The 25,164-nt window shown below is 38.5% G+C and overlaps 1 protein-coding gene across 2 annotated transcripts in view; it reads right to left on the bottom strand.

The window, feature by feature from the left end:
• The window catches only part of ctdsp1 (CTD (carboxy-terminal domain, RNA polymerase II, polypeptide A) small phosphatase 1), a 32,866-nt gene that overhangs the window by 2,152 nt on the left and 5,550 nt on the right, over window positions 1–25,164 (bottom strand). Inside the window, exons 2-6 of one of the 2 annotated variants that reach the window (XM_051118295.1) lie at window positions 13,432–13,586; window positions 7,869–7,970; window positions 4,051–4,107; window positions 1,454–1,546; window positions 52–237 (exon numbers count right to left, since the gene is read on the bottom strand). In XM_051118295.1, the coding sequence (XP_050974252.1) occupies window positions 52–237; window positions 1,454–1,546; window positions 4,051–4,107; window positions 7,869–7,970; window positions 13,432–13,586 (593 nt within the window). Of the gene's footprint in view, window positions 1–51; window positions 238–1,453; window positions 1,547–4,050; window positions 4,108–7,868; window positions 7,971–9,589; window positions 12,884–13,431; window positions 13,587–25,164 lie in introns of those variants that run through there. The other variant, XM_051118293.1, reaches the window with a different exon arrangement.

The raw sequence follows: 25,164 nt of genomic DNA, 5'->3' as shown, positions 1-25,164 counted from the left end.
AGACCCCAAGCAGGCATATGTGCAAAAGAACAAAGGAAGGCAGTAACGTACAGCATTGTCTGGGTGGAAGATGTAGGAGGCTGGCGAGTTGTCCACAATGATGACTTTGTTGAGGTCCCTGCCTAGACGGCTTAGGTCCTTGACATAATTTCCACGGTGGAACACACAAGATTCCCGGAAAAGACGGCTTCGGAAAGCTCCCCACTTGTCCAGCAGATCCGAGACGGGATCAGCATACTAGAAAAACAGAATGCCGGTAATGTGACGGACACGGTTAGACAAAGGGGCTAAAAAGTGCCAAGTATCAAGAACAAAACATGTAAACACCTTTCTAAAATCTAGGGCTCCCACACTAGTGAATTTCTAAGGTTTAAGTCATTCATGATGACTAGGTAAAGAAAACTTTTATATAAATAAGTCTATAAATATTTGTGTATTTTTAAAGAAGTTTTTTTTTCTTCTGCTTACCAAGCCTGCTTTCATTTGATCCAAAGTACAGCAAAAAAACAGTAATTTTTTTTTTAAATAACTGTTTTCTATTTGAATATATTTTAAAATGTAATTTATTCCTGTGATTTCAAAGCTAATTTTTTAGCATCATTACTTCAGTGTCACCTGATGCTTCAGAAATCATTCTAACATTCTGATTTGCTACTCAAAAAAACATTTATTTTAATTATTATGTTGAAAACAGCTGGGTAGATTTTTTTCAGGTTTCTTTGACAAATTGAAAGTTCAGAAGAACAGCATTTATCGAAATAGGATATTTTGTAACATTATAAATGTCTTTATCATCACTTTTGAACAATTTAAAGCATCTTTGTTAAATAAAGTATTAATTGCTATAATTTACTCACTCCAAGCTTGAATGGCATAATGTTACGAAAGGTTTTTATTTCAGATAAAATCTGATCATTGGATATTTCTATTTATCAAAGAATCTTGAAAAAATATGTACTCAACTGTTTTAAATATCAATAACAATAATAATGGATCATGTAACACTGAAAACTGGAGTAATGATGCTTAAAATGTACCTTTAATAAGAGGAAAAAAGTTACATTTTAAAACATATTTAAATAGAAAACAGTTATTTTAAATAGTAAAAATATTTCAATTTCATTGTACTGTTTCTGCTGTACTTTGGATAAAATAAATGCAGGACTGGTGAGCAGAAGAGACTTCTTTAAAAAACATTATATATATATATATATATATATATATATATATATATATAAATAAAGACATTTAGGTTGACTAAAAAAATAGAACAAATAATATTTTCAAAAACAGATCAAATAAATGTGTTACACTATGCTAAGAGACAAACGTCTGCAAACATCTGTAACATCTATATAACAGACACATACAGTAAGTGCTGTTAAATCCTATTTATTAATAAACCTAATGCTGAATACCTTGCATGGTGCAAAAAGCCTTTTGCATTTCTCACCTTGGCTAAGCTTGCAGTGAATAACACACACTCGAACAGTTCACCCATCCGTTTGAGGAACTCGTCAACATGAGGTCTCTTCAACACATACACCTACATTCATAAGGCAGATGGAGGAAGAACGGTTAAAAAATGAGTCATTACTTCAAAGGATTCAATTCAACTACTATCTGAAGGGGGGAAAGCCAGAATATGAGAATTAATGAGTCAGTGACAGTCACTCGGAGTCACATTCATGAAGATACATTTCTAAATAAATAAGATTTATGTTAGCCTGTGTCTTGATATGATGCGTCACATAACAATTTTTATGTGATCATAGAACGTTAAACCCATGTTTTAAGAGAAGCAATAAAATGGGTTGCTTTACGCGAATAAGTAGGTCAGCCAAGCTGGTTTATGAAGCTGGTGGTCTCATTCCTGAACCAAGTCATCCCGAATAGGCTTTCCGGACATCACAAGCCTATCCTGGATTACTTGAAACAGGCAAAAGCCTCGTCTGAGACGTCTTCAGTCTCGTGGTGTAACTGGGGCCGTTGGCCTTTAAAGGGCCAAGGCATCGTACTGTCATAGCCAGGAGACGCACTCTGAAGACAGATTGATTGCCAGTGACTTCTCAGAAGCCTGTCAGGGTTTCTCCATTTCGTCAGGACCTAGAAATAGCCACCTGCTGCTCTGACCCATCAGCGGAGATGGCAACGATACTGTCAGGTAGCAGACCCGAGTTAAGTGGCAATACGTAAACAAGAGAAAAGGTTTGCGCTGTTCAACACTGGCAACAGTAGACACAAACACCGGTCACAGGTTAACTTGGACTGCATGATTAAAGAAGCTTACATGCCAATTATTTTTCTTGATATATCATCACAATTGTTGCATTTAAATAAATACTTATTCTGGGTGGGACAACTGCACACCATTTTTAATGTATGTACACAGGAAGCAAGCAACAGGAAAACATGTCAATGCTCACACTATGATCAACAAAGCTGTCACTGCAGATTATCACAGTTTCACACACTCAGAACAGAAGTGAAACATAAAACGTTCATTTACCATGAGTAATGACAGGCCTATGGATTTATTTAAACGCTTATGAGTCACCAGTGAATTCACATGTATAATGGGCTATGATTGGCTGCAATTCTCCAAAACATGTCAATACATTATTTTGATCAAACACTGTAATCCATGGCTTTCAACCTGGAGTCTGGGAACAGCAAGGAGTCAGCAAAAGGGTTATAGGGGGTCCGTGGAAAATTTGAGGAAAAAATAAATATACAAAATATATTTTTGGGACTGGAAAGTCATCTATAAAACTCCTCTCAAACAATATTTAATGAAAAACAAATAAATCTGAACTGAAAATGCTTCTTTTCAGCTCTGTGTATTTAATATTACCTCTAAAATTGGGTAGAAAAATTAATGATAATAATGTAATAATTTACTTTGGCTTTAGTACACTAATAATATAAAATAAATAAATACATATTATATTTTTAAAATGTACAAATATTTTTAAATATATTTTTATATTAAAAAATATTTTGTCACGATTTTTGTTACAATTACTATACATAAATATAAATATACATAAAGTTGAGAGAAGTTTACATACACCTTGCAGAATCTGCAAAATGGTAATTATTTTCCCAAAATAAGAGGGATCATACAAAATGCATGTTATGTTAGAAGAAAAATTCAAGTCCCACAAATTCTTTGGTTTTTCAGCTTTTTTGTGTATTTGAACCCTTTCAAACAATGACTGTATGCTTTTGAGATCCATCTTTTCACACTGAGGACAACTGAGAGGCTAATATGCAACTATTACAGAAGGTTTAAACGCTCACTGATGCTCCAGAAGGAAAACCGATGTATTATGAGCCAGGGGGTGAAAACTTTTGAACAGAATGAAGACGTGTAATTTTTTTCTGATTTTGCCTAATTTTACTTTAAACTTTTTTATTTAGTACTGTACTTCAGAAGCTACAGAAGCTACTTACATGTTTCCCAGAAATTTACTGTGATGTTTAAACTCAAAAAGTTTTCACCTACCAACTCTTAGTGCATTGCGTTTCCTTCTGGAGCATCAGTGAGCGTTTTAACCTTCTGTAATAGTTGCATATGAGTCCCTCAGTTGTCCTCAGTGTGAAAAGATGGATCTCAAAATCATACAGTAATTTTTGGAAAGGGTTCAAATGCATAAAAATGCTGAAAAACCAAAGAATTTGTGGGACCTAAAGGATTTTTCTGAAGAACAACAGGCAGTTTATCTGTTCTGGACAAACAAGGGACTTGCACAGCTATGGATCATTTTAGGTAACAACACAGTATTAAGAATCAAGCGCATGTAAACTTTTGAACGAGGTCATTTTTATAAATTCAACTATTATTTTCTTTTGTAGACTATATTTAAATGTCATTTATGTGAAATATTTTATTCAGGTCAGTACTAAATAAAAAAATAACCTGCACTTTGTATGATCCCTCTTATTATGGTAAAATAGGTAAACATTAGCATTTTGCAGATGCTGCTAGGTGTATGTAAACTTTTGCCCTCAACTGCACACCCTTGTATGAGAACAAGTTACGCTCACCTGATGTACTGTCCCATCAATTTCCACTGGAATGATAAAGTCAGCATTGTTTACCGGCTGGGAAGAAAAAAAGCACAATAAGTCTGATTGAAGAAGATAAGTCAAGCAAAAATAAGCAGGTGATAGAATCAATGACTAAGATGTTTTTAAACATGTGTAAACAGCCAGCAGGCTCCAGTCATTATTTAGAACATTGCCACAGACCCTAGGAGTGCTCTTTAGATAGGTCTAGAAACTCAATCTCAAATGTTGGGATAATCACGTTTATGCGTTATAGAGATGTCAGTACAGCATGACCTACATTCACAGATGTGGCATAAGAAGTAACATTATGCTGCCTTGTGCTAAAAGATCACACTTGTTTTACTTCTGACTCATTTTGAAAGGAAAAGTTCACCACCAAAAGGAAAACTGTCATTATTTTTTAGCTCTCAGCTCATTTCAAAACTGAATGCTGTTTTCTGCTGTTTTGCTATTTTCATTTCATTTTTAAAAATCTTTACTAAGCAGTTTATAATGACTGTAGCTGGTAAATATATAGCTATATAGGTATATATATATACATATATATATATATATATATATATATATATATAATTTCTGGTATCATTTTTTGGTCCTTTTTTGAGTTTGTGGTTACTAGGAACTGTTTTCTTACCACAGTAAGAAAAAAAACATGCAGATTTTAAACAAATAAAATAAATACTGATTTTTTTATTTTTAGATTAACTACTTTTAAACAGCTTCTATTTAATAAACTCAATATACTTGAATTTCAGTTTCTGATTGTGAATAGTCAAAGTCATTAGAACAGTGTCGCTGCTGACACTCCCGAGAGAAAAACATTCCTTTTCTTCCTGGCTTTCCCGAAATTGTGCACATAGCACATTTATGATGTCATGCAGTGGGGAGAAAAAAATTCTTCCATAAAGAGTCAAATCGGGGAATGCCACATTTCTCCGGAAAAGTGCATGCATGCTTGTAAAAACAAACAGAAAAGGCACCATTAGACAGAATAATTCAACCAAAAGTAGCATACTGCACTTCTCTAGACAATTTGATGCTTTCCTCCGACTCAAATAAGCTTAGTTGTATTTATACTGGCACAATCCCTGCTAACTGAAGATTGGAAAAAATAACTTGAGTCTGGTATCTAAAAAGAATGGAGGCAATTTTGCAATAGATGAAATTGCAAATAAACTTCCTATTGCGTTCTTAGTTGTTAAGCATTTTGTGATGGACATTGCATGTGTTCTGTTACAATGCAAACATTATTTACATTACATTGAACATTACATTGAAACCATTGCATTAGCCTGCAGATATAAACATAGTAAGACAACAGCGCAGCTTTTAAGGACAGTTTCCGACGACTGACATCACAGAATTTACAGCATTTTGGTGCTGATGTCTGAATGGTCTCTTGCCGGTAAAAAGCCCAAACGCTGTTGCCTGTGTAAACAGCATATCTGTGTATTTACCGGTACAGTCATACTGGTAATTTTACGGCAATTTACCAGGATTGCTGTGTGAAAGGGACTAAGGATACAGGCCGAAAACTCAAAAAATGGTGGACAAAAAAAGCAACAGTGCCTTTATTCATTCTGCGTTAAACTGATGTGTGTCATTTGTTCAGAGACTGTAGTGCTGGTAGATGTAGTGGAAATATTATTAGACTTTTCTTCTTCATTTTTCATATAGACCAACAGCTCTGTAAAGGTATAATGCTCATTTGTTTATATTTCAAAAAATAAGTTAACAAAACGTATTTGATTTGTTCATGATAGTTGTTAGTCTCTAATTATTAGATCTCTTTAGCGTTCATTATCATTGGGTTACATATTTAAAATATAGGCCTATCAAGGTGACCCCTAACTCTGCTGTATGTAAGAGCTGCCCTCGACTACAGATTTTTCTGGTCGACTAGTCGTCGTTCATTTTAAGCATTAGTCAACTAATTGCACGTTTATTAATAAACCATTTAAATCACAATAATGAGCCTTTAATTGCATACATAATTTGCATGAAAAAAAACATGCCACAGCACACCAGCAAAAGTAATGATTATGAATGAAAAACAGAAAGAAGGTTGCATTAACATTTTAATAATTTACTGATAAACCAGTGCTTTGTTTTCGACTCATCATCTTCAGAGTAGTGATGTGCCTGTATGCATGTTTCATACGGATTACATAATCTCAGAATATTTGTTTTCCATTTGGTTTATTTGAAAGTACGCATTTCACTCTCTATAGATTTATTTTTTGTGTCTGTAAAATAAGATTACACAGAGTTTGTGAGTTTCGCGCTCACGTTCACAGAGACAGAGACGGCAGAAAGTGCATCCTGTTTGCTTTCATCATTTTACAAAAGCGCAATGTTTTGTTGTTATTGTGAGTGCACACAAATAAATGTAGAGTCTTTACAGATTCAAAATATGTATTACTCTTATTTGTATGACTAAAAATAACAGAGTATTTTAAGAGCAAGTGAGTGCACCGGCACCTCCATCTATCATGCAGTAAGCGCGCTACTATTCAGCTTCCACACTCCGCACAGACACTTCAATAGCGCACATTTTTCTAGGTTAACATTAGATTGAGAAGCCGTGTAAAGTTGCTACTACTTCATGTTTCAAATGAAAAGCCATATTTGAGGTCAATGAATAATAGGTGAGCATTTGTATGTCCTGCCCGATGTACTGTATTACCACACAGACCAGCCGTTAACCATCTGTCCGTCACGGACTGCCACTTCCTGTGGATTTATTTATTCTGCGACTAAACGACTAATACAGTTTTGGTCAACCAAGCCTCCTCTCCTCTGGCTAACAGTTAGTCGACTATTTGGGGGCAGCCCTAGTTGTTTGTTTGTTTTTCTGCTTATATTTTAATATTCATTTGTCTGTATAATGAGTGTGTTGTAGGTCTGTGTTTCATTGGTTGTTTCCTCCCCTCTTCTTACTTTCCACTTCTCACTCCCACTTTTTCACACCTTTACAAACCCATTTCTTGAATCTTTTTCCAAATCTGAGGTGCTAAAACAGAGGGGTTTCATGACATTTTAGAGCAAATTTGTATTTCAAAAATTAATACTGGCTATACAGTCTACGTACATGTTTCCCGAACCCTCCCACCAGCTGTTGGACAAACATAAAGTCAGTTCTCAAACTAAAGCCATTGGTTGAGTTTATGTTGCTGGTCAGGCTGCTTAAACATGATAGCATGATAGTTTGTATATTTTTCAGAGAAATCAACTTACTTATAGTTGCTTATGCACATTAAAGGGATGATTCAATCAGAAATGAAATTTCTGTCATCATTACTCACCTTCATGTTGACCTGCAAAACTTTCTTCTGCAGTAATATTTTGATGTTCCAACTTTTTTTGTCAATATAATCGAAGTCTGTGGTGTCTGAAACAATACTGGACCCAATTGACTATCATTGTATAGACAAGAAACACTCAAAAATTCTACTAAATATTTCTTTTGAGTACTGCAGAAGAAAGCAAGTCTTACAGGTTTGGAACAACATGATGGTGAGTGAGTAAATGATGACATAATTTGCTTTTTTAGGTAAACTAACTTCAAGCCTGAACATGAGAACATCAGATAAATGACACACTTCAGCTTTAGAGTTCATGATGTGAATGCATGCAATGGTGTTATATATCTATCTATAATATTTGAGTCAAGTGTATCCCATATCCATGATATGAGTACTGGGGCTGCCAACAGCACATGTGACATATAGTTTATTCACACCCGCTGCTAGTTATAAAGTGAAGCAAAAAGAGGGCTCAACACATTGACTTACCTTGAATGAACTGTGGACTAGTGTTTCATCCAGATCAATGACTACACAGATCTTCCCTACATCTTTAGACTTTATCTGTGGAAGAAGTGGTTTGGCTGGGACCTGTAATAAACATTTCAAGGACACTGGTAAATAAGTAGCTAAGTTGGCATTTACAACAAGAAGCTATTTTAGAGTAGAAAATACAGTATAGGTTCTTATGTCACAGTCAATATCATACATATACAGACTGAAATTGCATGTTAACTATACAAAACAATTTATTATCTAATTTTATGAGTAATATATGTAGGGCTGGCTGGTGTGACGGTATGTACTGTATGGTGGACAGTAAAATGTGTCAAGTGGTAAAGATTTTATTTGATATTCTAGACGTTTGCCCAAGTTTCTATTGGTGGACAGGATTGCTTCACATTATTTAGAGATATAAAGTCACATATAAAAAGTGAGGGGTATAAAAATCACATGAAAAAATGCAAAACACTGAACAGAATTTAAAGAGAATTTAAAATAAATATCTGTTTTATAATACTAGTTTAACTGTTTGAGGTGTTGACCCAGGTATTAGTCACACTTTCATCTGTCGTTAATTTGTTGTTCCAAAAAAACTGAAAAATACAGAAAAATAATAAAAATAATAAAATATTTAATTCACTGGACCATTAAAAAGACAAATTACTAAATGGTTTATTAAAAAAAAACAAAAAAAACAAAAAAAAACAGTTAATGATCCTGATGATCCATTTGTGCTTTTTGATAAAAAAACAAAAAAATATGATTTTTTACTGCACTAAAAAATATTTATATACACAAAAAAAATATATAAAATATATATATATATATATATATATATATATATATATATATTCTTCTAATTATATATATATATATAGAAAGAAAAAATCTCTTGCTCACCAAAGTTGCGTTTATTTGATCAAAGATACAGTAATATTGTAAAATATTATCACAATTTAAAAGAACTGTTTTCTTTTTAATATATTTTAAGATGTAATTTATTTCTGTGATGAAAAAGCTGCATTTTCAGCATCATTACTCCGTCTTCAGTGTCACTTGATCCTTCAAAAAACATTCTTATATACTGCTTTGGTGCTCAAGAAATATTTCTTATTATCAATGTGGAAAACATTTGTGCAGCTAAAACAGTAAAATATATATTCGTTTTTTACAGACTCCAAACTTTTGCATTATGTAAATACACCATGACAAGACTTTGATCATAACAGCCCATCCCAAACAGGGTGTATTAGTTATAGACATGAGTATCCATAAGGGGGCATAAGGTAGCTCTTTTAGCACTAGCATTCCATAAGCAGAGGAAGATCAAGTGACTGACTGCAGCTGGGATGGGATTGCAAAGCTGCTGGCCAACCAATTCTTCATAGAAAAGTACACAGTGAAACCGACTCTGTCCTACGTTTACAGAATGAGTACATAAGACCTGCAGGCTCTTCCGGATTCATTACCAAGTCGGAGAGAGTACAGATGACTCTGATTTAAATAACATAACATATGACATGGAATCAGAACCGAGCATGGTGTCTTATTTTAGTTCCGTTGCTACTGACTTCATACTAATTAAAACGTGAAGCAAAATCCAAGCTGGCAAGAACGTCTGGCAACTCAAAACAATTATGACATTGAAAACCATGCTTTAAACTCCTAAAATCAATTAGCAAGTGTCTCCCCTAAGAAAAAGGTACCTGATCTGTGGGCGGTAGACAGAATTCACAATCACAGTCCTCTGGGTATTCTTCATCTTCAGATACATCACTCTCATCATAAGAATAACTCTGTTCACTGTTTTTTTGGTCAGACTTTAATAACGTGTCTTGTTCAGATGCTTCACTTCTCGCAACCTGATGTATAAGCTCCTCTAATTTTTCATTTTTCTGGTTCTCCTCAGACAGACCATCTGTTCCAGGAGGATCAAGGAGTCCAGAAGTGTCTATAGGCTCGGTATAGGTCTCTTGCTGACCATCTGATACGCAAAGAGAGCTAGTCTCTGTGTTTGACTGCTCCTCAAAGGCACAAGAGACCAGTTGATCAGCAGTTGGGGTCTCTTTACCTTCCTTAGAACATCCCACAACATCCTCAAAGTCAAACAGGGTTGTTTCTTCATCTTCAGTAGTTTCAATCTCTCCACAACAAGGACCATGAGCCTCATCGGTTTCATCAAAGTCAGAATCCGCCTTCTTGTTTCCATCAGTTTCAACCACAGAACTGAGATCTTGTACATTTTCTGTATCTTCAGTTAAATCTTGACTGACCTCATTTTCTAACAACGTACTTTCTTCAACAGGTGATTCTGAAGTATCACCTTCTTGAAGTGTGTCCTTCACAGCACACAATTCTGTGGAACCACCATCGAAAGCATTTTCAACCACTTCTTCAAGTCCATAAGCTTCAACAGCTGCAACACAGGACACCTGCACATCCATATTAGCATCAATGACCTCTCCATTTTTGTGGGAAGGTTCATCATCCCTGCCCTCAGAATACAACGAGAAGCATTCATCCATAAAAGCAGGCTCATAATCTTCAGTTTCATGGACCTCATCTGGTTTGGCACATTCATGGATCTGACCCGGGTCAACTGGGAGTCCAACAGCTACAGCTTCAGCATATGTTTTAATGCTTTCCTTTCCTGTCACTTGTTGCTCAGAATCAATCTCACATGCATCTTCACAAGCATCTAACCTTTCCTGTGTATACATATTGAAGTTCCTGTCATTATCTTCATCAGAGTATTCATCTGAATGCAGATTGTGACTCAAGGACTCGTCATCCTCTCCAAGGAGGTTTTCCTTCTCACATGGTTGATCTGAGAAGATCTCAAACGATTCAGACTCAACAAAACTTTTGAAAGACTCATCGGTTTCAGAGCTATCTTGACTTTTACCATCCATGCAGTCACCATACTCCTCCTCACTCGATTCGTCTGAAGCTGCTGTGGTCATTGCATCCAGGGAGATGTCCAAATTCGAGTGGCGTTCAAACTTTATCTTCTCATCATCAGCAGGTTGAAAAGACTGAGGCCCGTTCTCCAACTCGTCACACTTTCTGCAGAGCTTTCTACAGATATCCAAACCTTGAGCTTCATGCTTACAATCTACAACTTCAGGGGTTTCTACCTCTTCATTTGACTGACTGATTTCAGCAGCAAGACTTGAAGCCTCTTTATTGTGCCTCAAAAGATCAGTAAGAAATTGAGAAAGCCACCGAGCCTCAAAGGTTTCCATCGATCCAGAAAACATGGCATCGGACTCGGGCTTCCTAACCTGAGTTCCCCTATGATTAGGCAAATTTTCTTTGGCTATGTCAGGGTTGTGAAAGACAGAGCTGTGTGTTTTTGAAGACTCGGGGCATTTTTCTTCAAGTCCGCTTGGATGTGGGCCTTCAGAATGGTCAGTGGGCACAGAGGGAGTGCATTGTTCACGGACATCCCATTTCTCGAAATAAGTTCCACAGCTTGTGCATTGTTCTAAAGTCTTAAAACATACAGGGGATTCGCTGTGTTCACAAAGTGGGTCACAGTCTTGATACCCTTCAGTTGGGGAATCAAAGGTCAGACTACAATCAAAGTTCTTCGACAAACAAGTGCAACCATCTAGGCTGTTTAGAAGAACTCTGTCATCAGCGGTGTACATTTGCCCAGTAAGCTGCATGTGCTCAAGGGACACACAGTGGTCAGATGGCTTACTTTCTTTAGAGTCCTGACACAGTTCAGGGGATTCAAAATGTGTGGCATGGTATTTATCAAGCTTGTTTTGATTGTTAAGTTCGGACTGTGTAGATGTCTCGCAGTCTTTAGAATCTAGTTCAACTACACTGTTTTGATCAGATAGGTTGTCTTCAGATATGCTGTTTTCATACTCGCTGTACTGTTCCTGATGTTCTGCATCACATTCAGAATCACATTCGTGATCTGAAGCATCTAATTGTGAGGACTCAACATCAGCTTGTGGATAGGAATCACAAAGATCTCCTTCTGCATCATCTTGAGGTAAAGATTCACAATCATCTAGGCTCATCTCAGATGAGATGATTTCTTCTGCATCATCTTGTTGAAAACAGTCTGGGCTAAACTCAGATGAAGTTAGCAGTTCTCCATCATCTTGTGGAATAAACTCATAAAGATCTGAGCTCGTCTCCAATGGGTTTAACTGTACTTCATCATGTTCAAAAGAGTCACAATTACCTAGTCTCATCTCAGTTAAAAAGATCTGTTCTGCATCATCTTGTTGTTCTACATCATCTTGTTGAAAAGACTCACAATCGTCTAGGCTCATCTCAGATAAAGTTAACTGTTCGGCATCTTGTTCAGAAATCTCGCTTTGATCACTCGGCTCAAATGCAATGCTAAGTTCGTCGTTCTGTCTTATTTCAACCAAGTCAACTGAAGAACTGCTTGTTTCAAAACACTCACTGTGCTCAGAGCAGCTGTCCAACAAAGAGTCGTATCCAGATGAGCAAGACTGATCTGAAAATTCACCGTTGATTTGACCATTTTCAATGCAAAGTCCATCAGCCTTGATGGCATTTTGGTGTGCAGCGGATTCAATAAGTGCTTCTTCTTCTGCGCACAGTTCTGCAACACGTTCCTGGTTTTCCTTTTTAGGATCTCCTTGTCCAGAGACCTCAGAATGGCCAAAGCACAGTTCAGCGGGCATGCTTACTTCAGAGTGCTGGCTTTTAAAAAAGGCAGAGGATTCCAAGTATTTAGTAATGTTGCTTTCGACAAAAGACATCCGTTCTCCAAAGCACTGGCAGAGGTCAGAAGAAGGGAAACAGTCCAAACATTCTCCCATAGGTTTGCTTTCTCCAGAGAGCCTGCAAGTAGAGTCAGAGATCTGCGTTTGCAGAGAAGGCTCGCAAGGCTGAAGGGATTCGCTGAGCCCACAGCCTGCCTGAGACACCAGCAGCAATGTGCACGTTGACATGACAGAGGGGTTGAGACTCCACTGAACCCTGCACTCAGCCCGCCTTCAGGACACCTACCGATTTATTTTGGTGCTTCAGAGACGTGACAAATAACTCCTGGTGTATCAAATCACTATAAAAAGCTGAAGTAAGGCATAAATCTGAACCCGACACCTACAGCGTCTTGACATCCGATCTGCTCGTAGTTGTTCACCACTATGCTTTTTTTCCCTTGAATAATTAGCTCAATGCAATTATGAGTGGCAAAACTTTCAACATACCTTCATATCGGCTTTCAATTAGTTGGGAATTATGAGAACAGACATAAAGACAGCTTTACTTCTTTGCTAAATAAAGTAACACCACTCATTTAGAGTAATTTAGGGTCTCTACATGAGCACAAATGAGTAATTCTTATCATGATATATTCAACTGACAGAGCTCGTAAACAGGAAAGAATTGCGCAAAAGCTAACTTGAGGTTTTGGTTTCCTCACTATCACAGCTGATCATGTGGCTCTCGGCCGTGTTAACCACGAGCTGGCCAGTATTCAGAAAACTCTAGAGAGTACAGGGCGGGGCGGCAGCAAATATGAAGTTAGCAAAATTGAAATAACTCTTACTTTTGAGATGGTTCCATTCTCTTCCACCAGCAGCGGGGCGTTGTTATTGACGGGCACGTGATCTGTTTCGTCATGACAGAGGCAGCAGAAGAGACTGTGGAAAATGCCACGACTGCGGGGTTTCTTCGAAGAGGATGCAGCATGCGGAGGGGTACCTGGGAAACGAGAAGCAATCATATCACACCAGCTACCCTGCTGCTCACAGTCATATATCTTTGCATACATGATACACCCAGCTAGTTCCGACAGCTTATGCTCATTATAACTGGTCTTAAATTACATATATACAGTGCAAACATCAAAATAAAATAATTGACAACCTTAAAATAAAATTCACAATTGACCGATTCAGCAATAACAGACTGTTCCCTGAATTAAAGAAGTTATTCACTTCCAGAACAAAAATTTACTGATAATTTACTCACCCCCTTGTCATCCAACATGTTTATGTCTTTCTTCCAAAATGGAGTTTAAATGAAGCTTCAAAGGGCTCTAAAATCCCAGCCGAGGAAGAAGGGTCTTATCTACTGAAACGATCAGTTATTTTCTAAAAAAAATAGACAATTTCTATCCTTTAAACCTCAAATGCTCGTTTTATCTACCTCTGCGTGTATTCCGGTTCAAGACAGTTAGGGTAGGTCGAAAAACTCCCATTTAATTTTCTTCTCCAACTTCAAAATTGTCCTACATCGCTGCAGAAGTACCAACCCAGTTTTAACAAAGTAAACATAAGAAGCAAAGAAGATCAAACGCCCTTTATAAAAATAGGTCAAATGGTGACACAAGACTTCCCTAACTGTCTTGGACCGGAATACACAAAGTTCATGCAAAGCTAGATAAGATGACCATTTGAGGTTAAAAAGTATATAAATCGTTTTGCTAGATAAGACTCTTCTTCCTTGGCTGGGATCATTTACAGCCTTTTGAGGCTTTTTTTGTTAGTTTTCGAAAAAGTTCAAAAAAGTTTTGTTAACTTTTTGTTAGTTCAAAATCACAGGCACCATTGAAGTCCACCAGAGAAATCCTCAAAAATGTTTTCCTCAAAAAACTATTTCTTTACAACTGATGAAAGAAAGACATGAACATCTTAGATGACAAGTTAATTATCTGTAAATTTTTGTTCAGGAAATGAATTTCTCCTTTAAGGCCAAACTTAGATTGATGTAAAATCCTTCACTGAAAGCCTTAGTGTAACTGGTGTTTTAACTGTATAGAGTGAAACAACGTCTATGGATTTCTTAAAGGGTGGAGTAGAGGACTTATTAATTGGAAACACATGTCTGTCACACCCATGAGTTCCCCTAAAACTTACTCCATAATCTGAGCTTCAACATACAACAATGCTTTTAAGTCTAACACAATGCAGAACAAGTATGCAAAATAGCTGTCTGACATGCCCTTTTTCCCCTTTAAACTAACCAGTGAACCAGCAAAGCACTACTAAAATAGCACAAATTGATTGTCCTTTTCATCTCTGCAATATCGCATTTTACTTAATTTTAGCCCATTTTTTTCCACGTAGGGTTGCAATAGTGCTCTGCCCAAAAAAAGTGAATCTAAGAAACATTTTAAAGAAAAATCTTAATTTGCAGAAAAAAAAAACTCTAAAGTTAACCGTAAACCTGCTCTAAAGCAGTAGAAGAAAAAAAACACATTTAATAAGTTAACCCACACACTTCCATAATGTACTTAATGTACTAAAATAATTCTTTAGTACTTCTTAAGATAATCCTAAGAACATCTAAGTGTGCTTTTAACATACTATCTCTGTGTTAAAAATATATTTAGTTACCACTTGTAGTACACTTAAACCCACTAGTGTATGAAAGACAGGTTCAAGTGTACTACAAGTGGTAACTAAATAAATTTTTTATGCAGATATAGTATGTAAAAATCACATTTTAGTTCATACTCATGGTGTCCCAAACCTTAAATATAAAATTAGTGTCAAAAAACAGAGCACTTTAAGTAAGTGCACTTATTTATCACCTGGGAATATTTTACATAAATATTTTCATATTTTGATTTGGCATCAGTACAGTAAAAATAAAAAAGCTAATTATTTAATAATATCCTTAAACGGAACAAATGGGCCTTCATACATGAAAATATGTAACTACCTTGATTTGCAAGGGGTATCATCATATTCAGGGGTTCTTGGCATTAAATAATTTGTAAATTAGTGTTAGAGTACTTGAATACTAAATATTTCAAACTACCCATGCATACTGTTGCTAATAAGCAAGATATTTGTCACCAAATACAGCAGACAGAGACATAGTATCCGTGAATAGTGACACATTACAGGAAATCCACGTGATTATGTATCTATGTTGGGCGCGGGGCAGCAGCACAGTCCTGGGCAACTTACAAGAGTGAACAACAGCGACGAAAGCTGGACTTTGCAAGATAAAATCTATGACAAATTAGGCTGCGGCCAAAACGGCCAAGGCAGCTGTCAACAGGGAAGATTAGCATGCCATTCAAAATTCAAAATTAAAGCTCATGTATCAAACCGAGCCGTTAGTTAGAACTTACAGTAGGTTCACTTTGTGACGCTAAAACAACATCAGAAACCGAAGGCTGGGTTTTTGTTTTAAATTTAGATTAGCCTATTAGATTTATTTTCAGTCTGACATGTCCTACAACATAAAAGCTGCCCTTAAAACCAAACTTAACCCAAGGAACATATATACCGTGGGCTGCCAGCCCATCATCGGGATATAAAACACGTCTGTTGACCTTCAAACATAAAATGTACATTGACTTGTCAACCGTACCACACGCATGCTAACCGTTCATGTGACCCCCTGTAAATATCCGGAGAATCTGACAGGTCGTAATAGTGAAACATCGCTAAGCGATCGCACCTGCATCCCGGCACAGGACACGAGAGTGGCAAGTTTACAAATGTGTAGAAAAGGGCAGGTGAAGGGAACTGTGAAGAAACCGCATCCACCGGTTCACACCGACTCCTCTGAAATTACACATCAGAGGGTTTTAAATAGTGCCCGCGGACAGCTGTTGACAGTGGTTAGCGATGGCATTCTACACAAATATAGACCACGCCATAAACGGAATTGCAAAACAAAACTTTGTTGTGTTCCCGGCGCAGGGACAGGAGGGAATGGCTCAAACATATGTTTATCTCTTGTTGTACATATGATACCTTGATGGACAGTATGATGAAAGACTGAAAAGCTGTAACCTATTAGGCTTGGAGCAACAAACCTGAACTTGTAAACAGACAGAGATCAAACAGAGACTAGCTACCCGAGACAATTATACGGAGAACTTGACTCCTTGGTGTTCTATAATGAGCCTAAAGGGCTAAATCCACTTCAGCTCTCCAGAGCTGATAATTAGGCTACAACTTTTTCACCCCACCCGGTTTAGTTTCCATCCACATAGCTATCTAGGTCTCTTTTAAAGAGGGTCCCCATGCTATTCCAATCCCGACGGACAGAGGCCACTCAGCGACTGACTTTACGAGGGTGACATGCGATCCCATGTTACAAACTCACAACTTGTTTCACGCCACCCCTTGGAGGGGAAGGGCAGTCGATTTCGGCTACCTTGCACACATGCACAAGTTCAATGAAAGGATTAGACTAACTTAGGATAGTGTGAAATTAGTGCCACTTTTTTCTACAGAGACTAGGGTGTCAGGACCTTTAAAATTAAATATCAAAATAACACGTGAACAGAAACCAACTAGAGATATTATCATTGCAACAAATAAGTGGGTGATTCTATAATTGCAGATACATTTGGTGTCATTATTTTTACTTTTTTTTTTTTTTTCAAATAATTATATTTTTAATTATTTTAATAATGTGTTACTAATTGTTATGAATTGCAAGATGTTACAGTCCATAACAATATAATAATTTATGTAAAAAGTGTCATCATGATTTCTTGTTGTCCAAATTTGTGTATTTTTTACATCATGAATCGCTGTAATAAATATTTTATTGTTCTTTTCTTTTGGTAACATTTCACTGATTTTATTTATAAAAGCCCTAAATAGTCATTTACTCAATTCTAAATCATTAAAATCGTTTAAAAATAACTTTTTTTTTTATAAAAATGTGTGTCCATAAATCTTGCGTCAACTATTGCCAATTCTGTTACTGTCAAACTCTGTTGCCAAGGTAGAGTAACAATGCTGACAATAGTGTAACACTCAATTCTGTTACTTAAAGGGTCAACTATTTTCACAAAAAACAATAAAATTGTTGTTTAAAATCTCATAAACACTACTGAGATATTTTTGCACCATTATAATATTTCAACGACATTTCTTCTTTTTACTGGATATTGTATATAATACAGTTTTAGAGAAAATAATATTTGCTCAAAGTGGACAGTTCCATGTATTTTTTATTTTTAAGGTATGCATAGGTGAAACGTTATCTCAATTTCAAGTGTTCAAGGACTGTTTGTCTAATGAAACAAGAAGAAATTTTCCTGTTATGATTTATTGTTATTTCTACACATTGCCTAATTTGTTAGAGTTGACAAATACCATAAAGTCATCTTTTCTTCATTAAAAGTAAAAAAAAGGAAGTAACTTGTTTTTGGCAAGCACTGAATTATTAAAATTGAATACGTTTTCAAGAAGAATTTCTTTTAGTAAACAGTTTTTTTCTTAACTTTCTGATATGTCAAATGTACCTACAATTATAGAATCACCCAAGTACACTTTGTTAAAGTAAAGAATATTTTGTCCAATAAAACGCACATTTTAAACCAAAAATGCAAGATTACTACAAAAATATAAACAACAACATTATGACAGAAAACAAAACTGTGACTTTTTTGTACAACCAATGATCATTAGAAAAGGTTTTACACATACTTTGGTATCTGTATTGTGGTATTGTTACTGCATCCAAGTATTGCGTTATTTATATAGTGCTACACAAAATACCACAGTATTATCATGATATGACCAAACTGGTACTGCACCAATACCATTTTTTTCAATACCATATATTTGAAAGAAGTTGCATTTTTTGACCAAATGCAGAAAATATTACAATTTTAAAACAACTAAAAAAACATCTATTTTAATACATTTTAAAACATAGTTTATTCCTGTGATTGTGAAACTGAATTTTTAGCAGCCATTATTCCATTTAGTGGAAACCGTGACAGTTTTTCACGAGAAAGTTCAACAGATCAGCATTTATTTAAAATAGAAATTTTGGTAACACTTTATAATAAGGTTCATTAGTCAACATTAGTTAACTACATTAATTAACACAAACAAAGAATGAACAATACTTCTACAGCATTTATTAATCTTAGTCAATTTCATCATTTACTAATGCATTATTAAAATCAGAAGTTGTGTTTGTTAACATTAGTTAACGCAGTGTGAACTAACATGAACAAACAATGAACAGCTGTATTCTTATTAACTAACATTAACAAAGATTAATCAATCAAGATTAATCAAGTGTTGTAACAATGTAAATATCTTTACAGTCATGTTTAATCAACTTAATGGATCCTTACTGAATAATAATATTGACATCTTAAAAAAAAAACAAAAAAAAAAACCCACTAGCTAATGACAAAGTGGCTAGTACCAGAAAGGAAACACAAGACAAACAGAGCAGATCGTAAACTGACAGTCTTGCCGCTTGGATTAAACTCGGAGAGCATGAGAATCCCTCCAGGGGCCCCATTGAACTCACTCTCCCTCCCTGTCTCCCTCTCGTGCACCCTCTCTGGAATGCAGCCATATCTCTGGCCCGTAACTCTGCTGCACAGTGCCCGGCCAAACCAAAATAGGAACAGGAAGTGTGAGGAAGTGAAGTAAGAGCCGCCGCATGGCAATGGAAGGCCCACACTGAGCCTGCATTGTGTCCCGCCTCTGACTTCCATCAGGCAGATCACGTTTCACATGCAAACAAAACAGGTAAGGAACGGCCAAGGCTTGGGAACACCATGCCGAGATAATCCACACTGCCTCGCAGACAGGGAGGGATTCCGATTACTGACCACATCCACTGACCCACTTTGCTGAGGCCGTAACACCTCTCAAGACAGGAAATAACAAAAAGGTTTTCTGAAATATTAGGAATATTTACCATATGCAAGCAGACTTGCCAATGGCTGCTGTCAATCCCAAACATGGAGAAACAACTAGGACACGGCTTTGAAGCTCGGCCTTTCTAAAAATATCAGTACTATAACAAAGTGGTGAACAGGTGCTGCGTCTCTGTGCCGAAAATGTATCCGATGGTCCTGGACATTGTCTTGGCACGCTTTTCACAGGGTCACGCCAAAAGCTAAGCCTCAGTAAACAACATCATCCAGTGACATATCTTCTATGTCGGTGCATTAATCAGCACACATATATTAAACCAGGTACTAAAATGTTCCTTAGCTCAAAGACCAAGCCGTTAAGAAGACGCTTACTGAATTATGCAAGCGGTCCGGGTGTTTGTACGGCCAGACGTGACACGTCAGAGTCAGAGTTTAGTCTAACTCCAGTATCCAGGAAAAGACTTCAGTCATGCACTGATTTAAAAGGGATTCTATTCGCTAAAGATGCAAGAATTGCACTCTTTCCATGTGAAGTTTCATCATTTTATGCAACTTTGCTTCCACTTTTTTATTGAAATATTTTAGAATGATTGCAACTAAATAAAAAATAAAAAATAAAGTGCACTGAACAGTAGAGCATTGCGCTAGCAACACCAAGGTCATGGGTTTGACTCCCAGAGAACGGATGAACTGATTAAATGTAGACTTTGACGCAATGTCAGCTGCTTTGGATAAAACTAGGGCTGTCATGATTCACCAATTCAACTGGAGTACTTGATTTAAAAAAATCCTTGATTGTATTTTGCCTGTGTTATCGTGCTGTTTTACAAGAACTCTTAGCATTTACATGTTTGGAGCTTCTCAAACTCCATCTCTGCATATTTTTGTAAGTTTGGGTTAATTATAACATTCATCTGTGAATGCCATTTCATCAGATTTGTAAGGTAAATCAGTTAAGGTAAACCGGCCTAAGGTAAACCTACGCAAACACAGGAGAATACACTGGTATCTTTCTCAATATGCTAACTGTTCATCGCAATTTCAAAATAAAAGCTCAGACCCTCACTCTTGAGTTTACATGTTTTGATGTCCACATATTCAAGAACTTACAGTGGCCGTAGCATTTTAAAAATGGTCAAATATTAAAGATTAAGTGGACATTTGAGTTATTGTTTGGTCAATATTAAACAAGGATTAGATTCCGCAGTAAACTTTGACACCGCATGCAGGTTTTTGTTATAATGCGTAGTTTACATTATGTCATGTGCCTGGTCTTTGTCTTCTGTATTCGTGTTTAAGGACTTTTATTTTGTAGTTTTTGTGTCTTATTGTTCCCTGCTTCCCTGTACCTCTGTTCCCTTGTTTGTTGCCATGGATCTTCATTGAACCACACCCACTCCCTCATCAGTTACCCCGGTTACCAATTAGATCATTACCTCACCCTGTGTATAAATAGTCCTTGTCTTTCCCCTGTATTTTGTCAGTTGTTTAATGTCTGTGATGGTTGCTCCCTGTTCTTGCCTGGATTCTAAGGGTTCCCCGTTCTGGATAATTTGTTGTTTTCTTTGGATGTACAATAAACTCTTGCACATAGATCCTCGTCTCATCTCCGCTTCGTTACAGAACAACTGACCAACTATGGATCTAGCAGGAGTTTATCGCGACCCTCTGAGCACTCTTTGCTCAATTTTTCAAAACGGCCGACCGATCGAATATTATGTGGAGGAGTTCCTTTATTACAGCCAGCTAGTGCCTGGAGATGACACCAAAATAAAGGACTGTTTCTGGAGTGGACTCGATCCAGAGGTTAGTTTAAACTTACCGGATGAGGACCCCAGCTGGACCCTGTCACAGTATATAGACTTTGTTTTGCTGTTCTGTGAATCCCCTTTTTCTGTTAAGGAAGTAGAAAGGGTAATTCACAGCATGGTCGCCACTCCTGAGTCTCCTTGCAAGATGGCCGCCAGCCCAGACCCACTGCACAAGATGGCCGCCACGCCAGAGCCAGTCGCAAAGATGGCCGCCACGCCAGAGCCAGTCGCAAAGATGGCCGCCACGCCAGAGCCTGTCGCAAAGATGGCCGCCACGCCAGAGCCTGTCGCAAAGATGGCCGCCACGCCAGAGCCTGTCGCAAGATGGCCGCCACGCCAGAGCCTGTCGCAAAGATGGCCGCCACGCCAGAGCCTGTCGCAAAGATGGCCGCCACGCCAGAGCCTGTCGCAAAGATGGCCGCCACGCCAGAGCCTGTCGCAAAGATGGCCGCCACGCCAGAGCCTGTCGCAAAGATGGCCGCCACGCCAGAGCCTGTCGCAAAGATGGCCGCCACGCCAAAGCCAGTCCACAAGATGGTCGCTGTCTCCAAGTCACGCCACATGATGACCCACGTGTTGGACTCACCCCTAATGGCTGTACGGACAGCTAAGATGGCGCTCCCTCTTGTTGCGGCAGCTACCCCTGATTCAAGTCAAGCTACAGGGCCGAGTCAAGCTACAGCAGCTGTTCCCCACGAGTCAAGCCAAGTCAATGTTGTTCCCGAGTCAAGCCATGTTGTTCCCGAGTCAAGCCATGTTGTTCCCGAGTCAAGCCATGTTGTTCCCGAGTCAAGCCATGTTGTTCCCGAGTCAAGCCACGTTACAGCAGATCTTCACAAGCCAAGTGACGTTATCGCTGCTGCTCTTCCCTTAATGGCAGTGGCCATGTGGTGTGTGTGGGCTACACACTGTGCTCCTGAGGTCACGCCTGTTCACAGGTCAGCCTCTGAGCTCTCGTCTGATCACAAGCCTGCACCAGAGCTCTCGTCTGGTCTCAAGTCTGCCCCAGAGGCCCCGTCTGGTCTCAAGTCTGCTCCAGAGGCCTTCCCCGTCGGAGAAGCTGCGCCAATGCCTCCAGAGGTGTCGGCGCCAGCCGTAGAACCTCTTACGGAGGGGGCGTTAACCACCAAACTCTCTGCTTCTCCCTTTTCCCTGTCTACATCCTCTGTCACTGTTCTCCCCAGGTCCCAGTCGATGACGCAGCCTCCTGTTCCGCCCGGAGGGCTGCTCCGCCTCCTGTTCCCCCGGAGGGCTGCTCCGCCTCCTGTTCCGCCCGGAGGGCTGCTCCGCCTCCTGTTCCGCCCGGAGGGCTGCTCCGCCTCCTGTTCCGCCCGGAGGGTTGCTCCGCCTCCTGTTCCGCCCTGGAGGGCTGCTGCGCCTTCTCCCTCTATTCTGTCTGCCTCCTCTGTCCCTGCTCTCCCCAGGTCCCAGAGCGTGATGCAGATTCCTGTTCCGCCCGCAGGGCTGCTGCCGCCTCCTGCTCCGCCTCCTGCTCCGCCTCCTGTTCCGCCTCCTGTTCCGCCTGGGAGGGCTGTTGTGCCTCCGGCTCTGCCCTTGGGGGCTCTAGTGTCGCTGGCTCTGCCTCCGGCTCCGACCTGGAGGGCTGTAGCGCCGTCTGTTCTGCCTCCGGCTCCGCCCTGGAGGGCTCTAGTGCCACCTGTTCTGCCTCCGGCTCCGCCCTGGAGGGCTCTAGCGCCGCCTGCTCTGCCTCCGGCTCCACCCTGGAGGGCTCTAGTGCCACCTGCTCTGCCTCCGGCTCCGCCCTGGAGGGCTCCTGAGCCTCCTGCTCCGCCCTGCTGGGTACCGCCTGCTCCGCCGTGGAGGTCTTCTCTCATGATCTGGTGGTCCTCAGCTCCTCCCATCTGGCCGACTCCACCCTGGCCTCTTGCTCTGCTTCAGTCCCTTGTTTATCTCCCCTTACATGGACCTGGCCCTCCATCCCTTCCCCAGTTCTGCCTGAGCTCCTCCCCTTCCTGGACTGGTATTTCTGTTTGGAGCGTCTGGAAGCCACTCTTTTGAGGGGGGGTTATGTCATGTGCCTGGTCTTTGTCTTCTGTATTCGTGTTTAAGGACTTTTATTTTGTAGTTTTTGTGTCTTATTGTTCCCTGCTTCCCTGTACCTCTGTTCCCTTGTTTGTTGCCATGGATCTTCATTGAACCACACCCACTCCCTCATCAGTTACCCCGGTTACCAATTAGATCATTACCTCACCCTGTGTATAAATAGTCCTTGTCTTTCCCCTGTATTTTGTCAGTTGTTTAATGTCTGTGATGGTTGCTCCCTGTTCTTGCCTGGATTCTAAGGGTTCCCCGTTCTGGATAATTTGTTGTTTTCTTTGGATGTACAATAAACTCTTGCACATAGATCCTCGTCTCATCTCCGCTTCGATACACATTAGCTCTAGGTTATTGTTTATAATGCATTACGTATTTTAACAGTTTTGTTCAATAAAACCATATTACTTGCATTTAATAGCTTGTTGGAACTAATTATTGCCCTATTTCTATTATATGTATATTTGAAGTAATTTTAAAAGCTATTGTTCACTTAGGTCTATTTTTATTACTACAAAGAAATGAATTATATTTATCCGATTACTTGACTACCAAAATAATCAGTAGTGACAGCCCTAGATAAAAGCATCTTCCAAATGCATAAATGTAAATGTTTTTCAATGCATTTTATGATTCTTGTGCTGCCACACACAGTTTTCCTGTAAAATCCAATTAATTAAAAAAACAGCTAAATGAGCAGTTTTTCTAACAAGCTTTATCTGTCTGTTCTTCATTAACAACACTAAATCCATACAAACTAGTGTTGGGCGGTTTGACCAAAAATCTGTATCACAGCTTTTTTTTTTTTTAAGGATTCCAGTGGTTTCACAGTTTATCATGTCTTTGCCCTGACTGTGTCTTTATATAGATTAGAATGCATGAAACTGCATGAAACCACTGCATTTTAAATCACAATCCAAACAGACATGCTACATGAGCAGTTTTTGATATAAATTAGATTGTATAACTTCAAAATTTCATGCAAAAACAAAATGGTCTGACCTTCGCTTTCTGAAATGATGCTACATAAAACATATCTGCACCAAACAAACAGCAGACAGGCTGAATGAAAGCGAAAATTCACTTTCTGACAGCAGGTGGCGCTTATGGAACAGCAGCAATATAGCGTTTCCTCAGTTAACGTTGTAAACAAAGCAGCGCTTCACTTTTGAACGACTGTACTTGAACACTTTTGAATACTACATTAATATGCATTATACAGAGGTAAGATGAAAAATAGACTAACCTTTAGACTAACCTTTTAGTTAGTTAGTTCCCCTCAGAGATACATTCATATAAACCTAAAATTCAGTATTTAGAATTTTCTTCCAATATTTCACATATTGTGAACAGTGATCTTGCTCTGCCTGCTACAGTATAGAGTGTTTTTACAACGTCATCAACTGGCCATACTACCGGCACGTAACGTAAACAGTGCCACTGAACCAAGCGAAACTTGCATATTTTGCTTATTATTGCTGCTGAAAAAGGTCAATTATTGTCATGTTTTGGGCTGTACTAATCGCTCAGACCAGAAAAACATTTGGAGTACTATAGACAGACAAAAGTTATTACAAATCAAGAAGAAGAGTGCAAAGAACTGTCTGAGGAACTGAAGGTGTTTGTGGTTGGCCACATCTTAAATCTTGGCAACATCTGTGTTTGTTCTTATCATTTCATGAAATATTAGGCTATTATCCTAATTAATACTGCTCATATGTACCTTTACAACCTATTAAATTTAGTTTGTCAAAATATTGCACCCTTTCCTGCTTACTAAGTCCTTCTCTATATATTTAGCAGCTTC

This window comes from Labeo rohita, chromosome 9 (assembly GCF_022985175.1).
Source record: "Labeo rohita strain BAU-BD-2019 chromosome 9, IGBB_LRoh.1.0, whole genome shotgun sequence".
Classification (NCBI taxonomy): Eukaryota; Metazoa; Chordata; class Actinopteri; order Cypriniformes; family Cyprinidae; genus Labeo; species Labeo rohita.
Note: the sequence above shows the minus strand (reverse complement) of the source record. Positions and strands in the feature narration are given on the sequence as shown.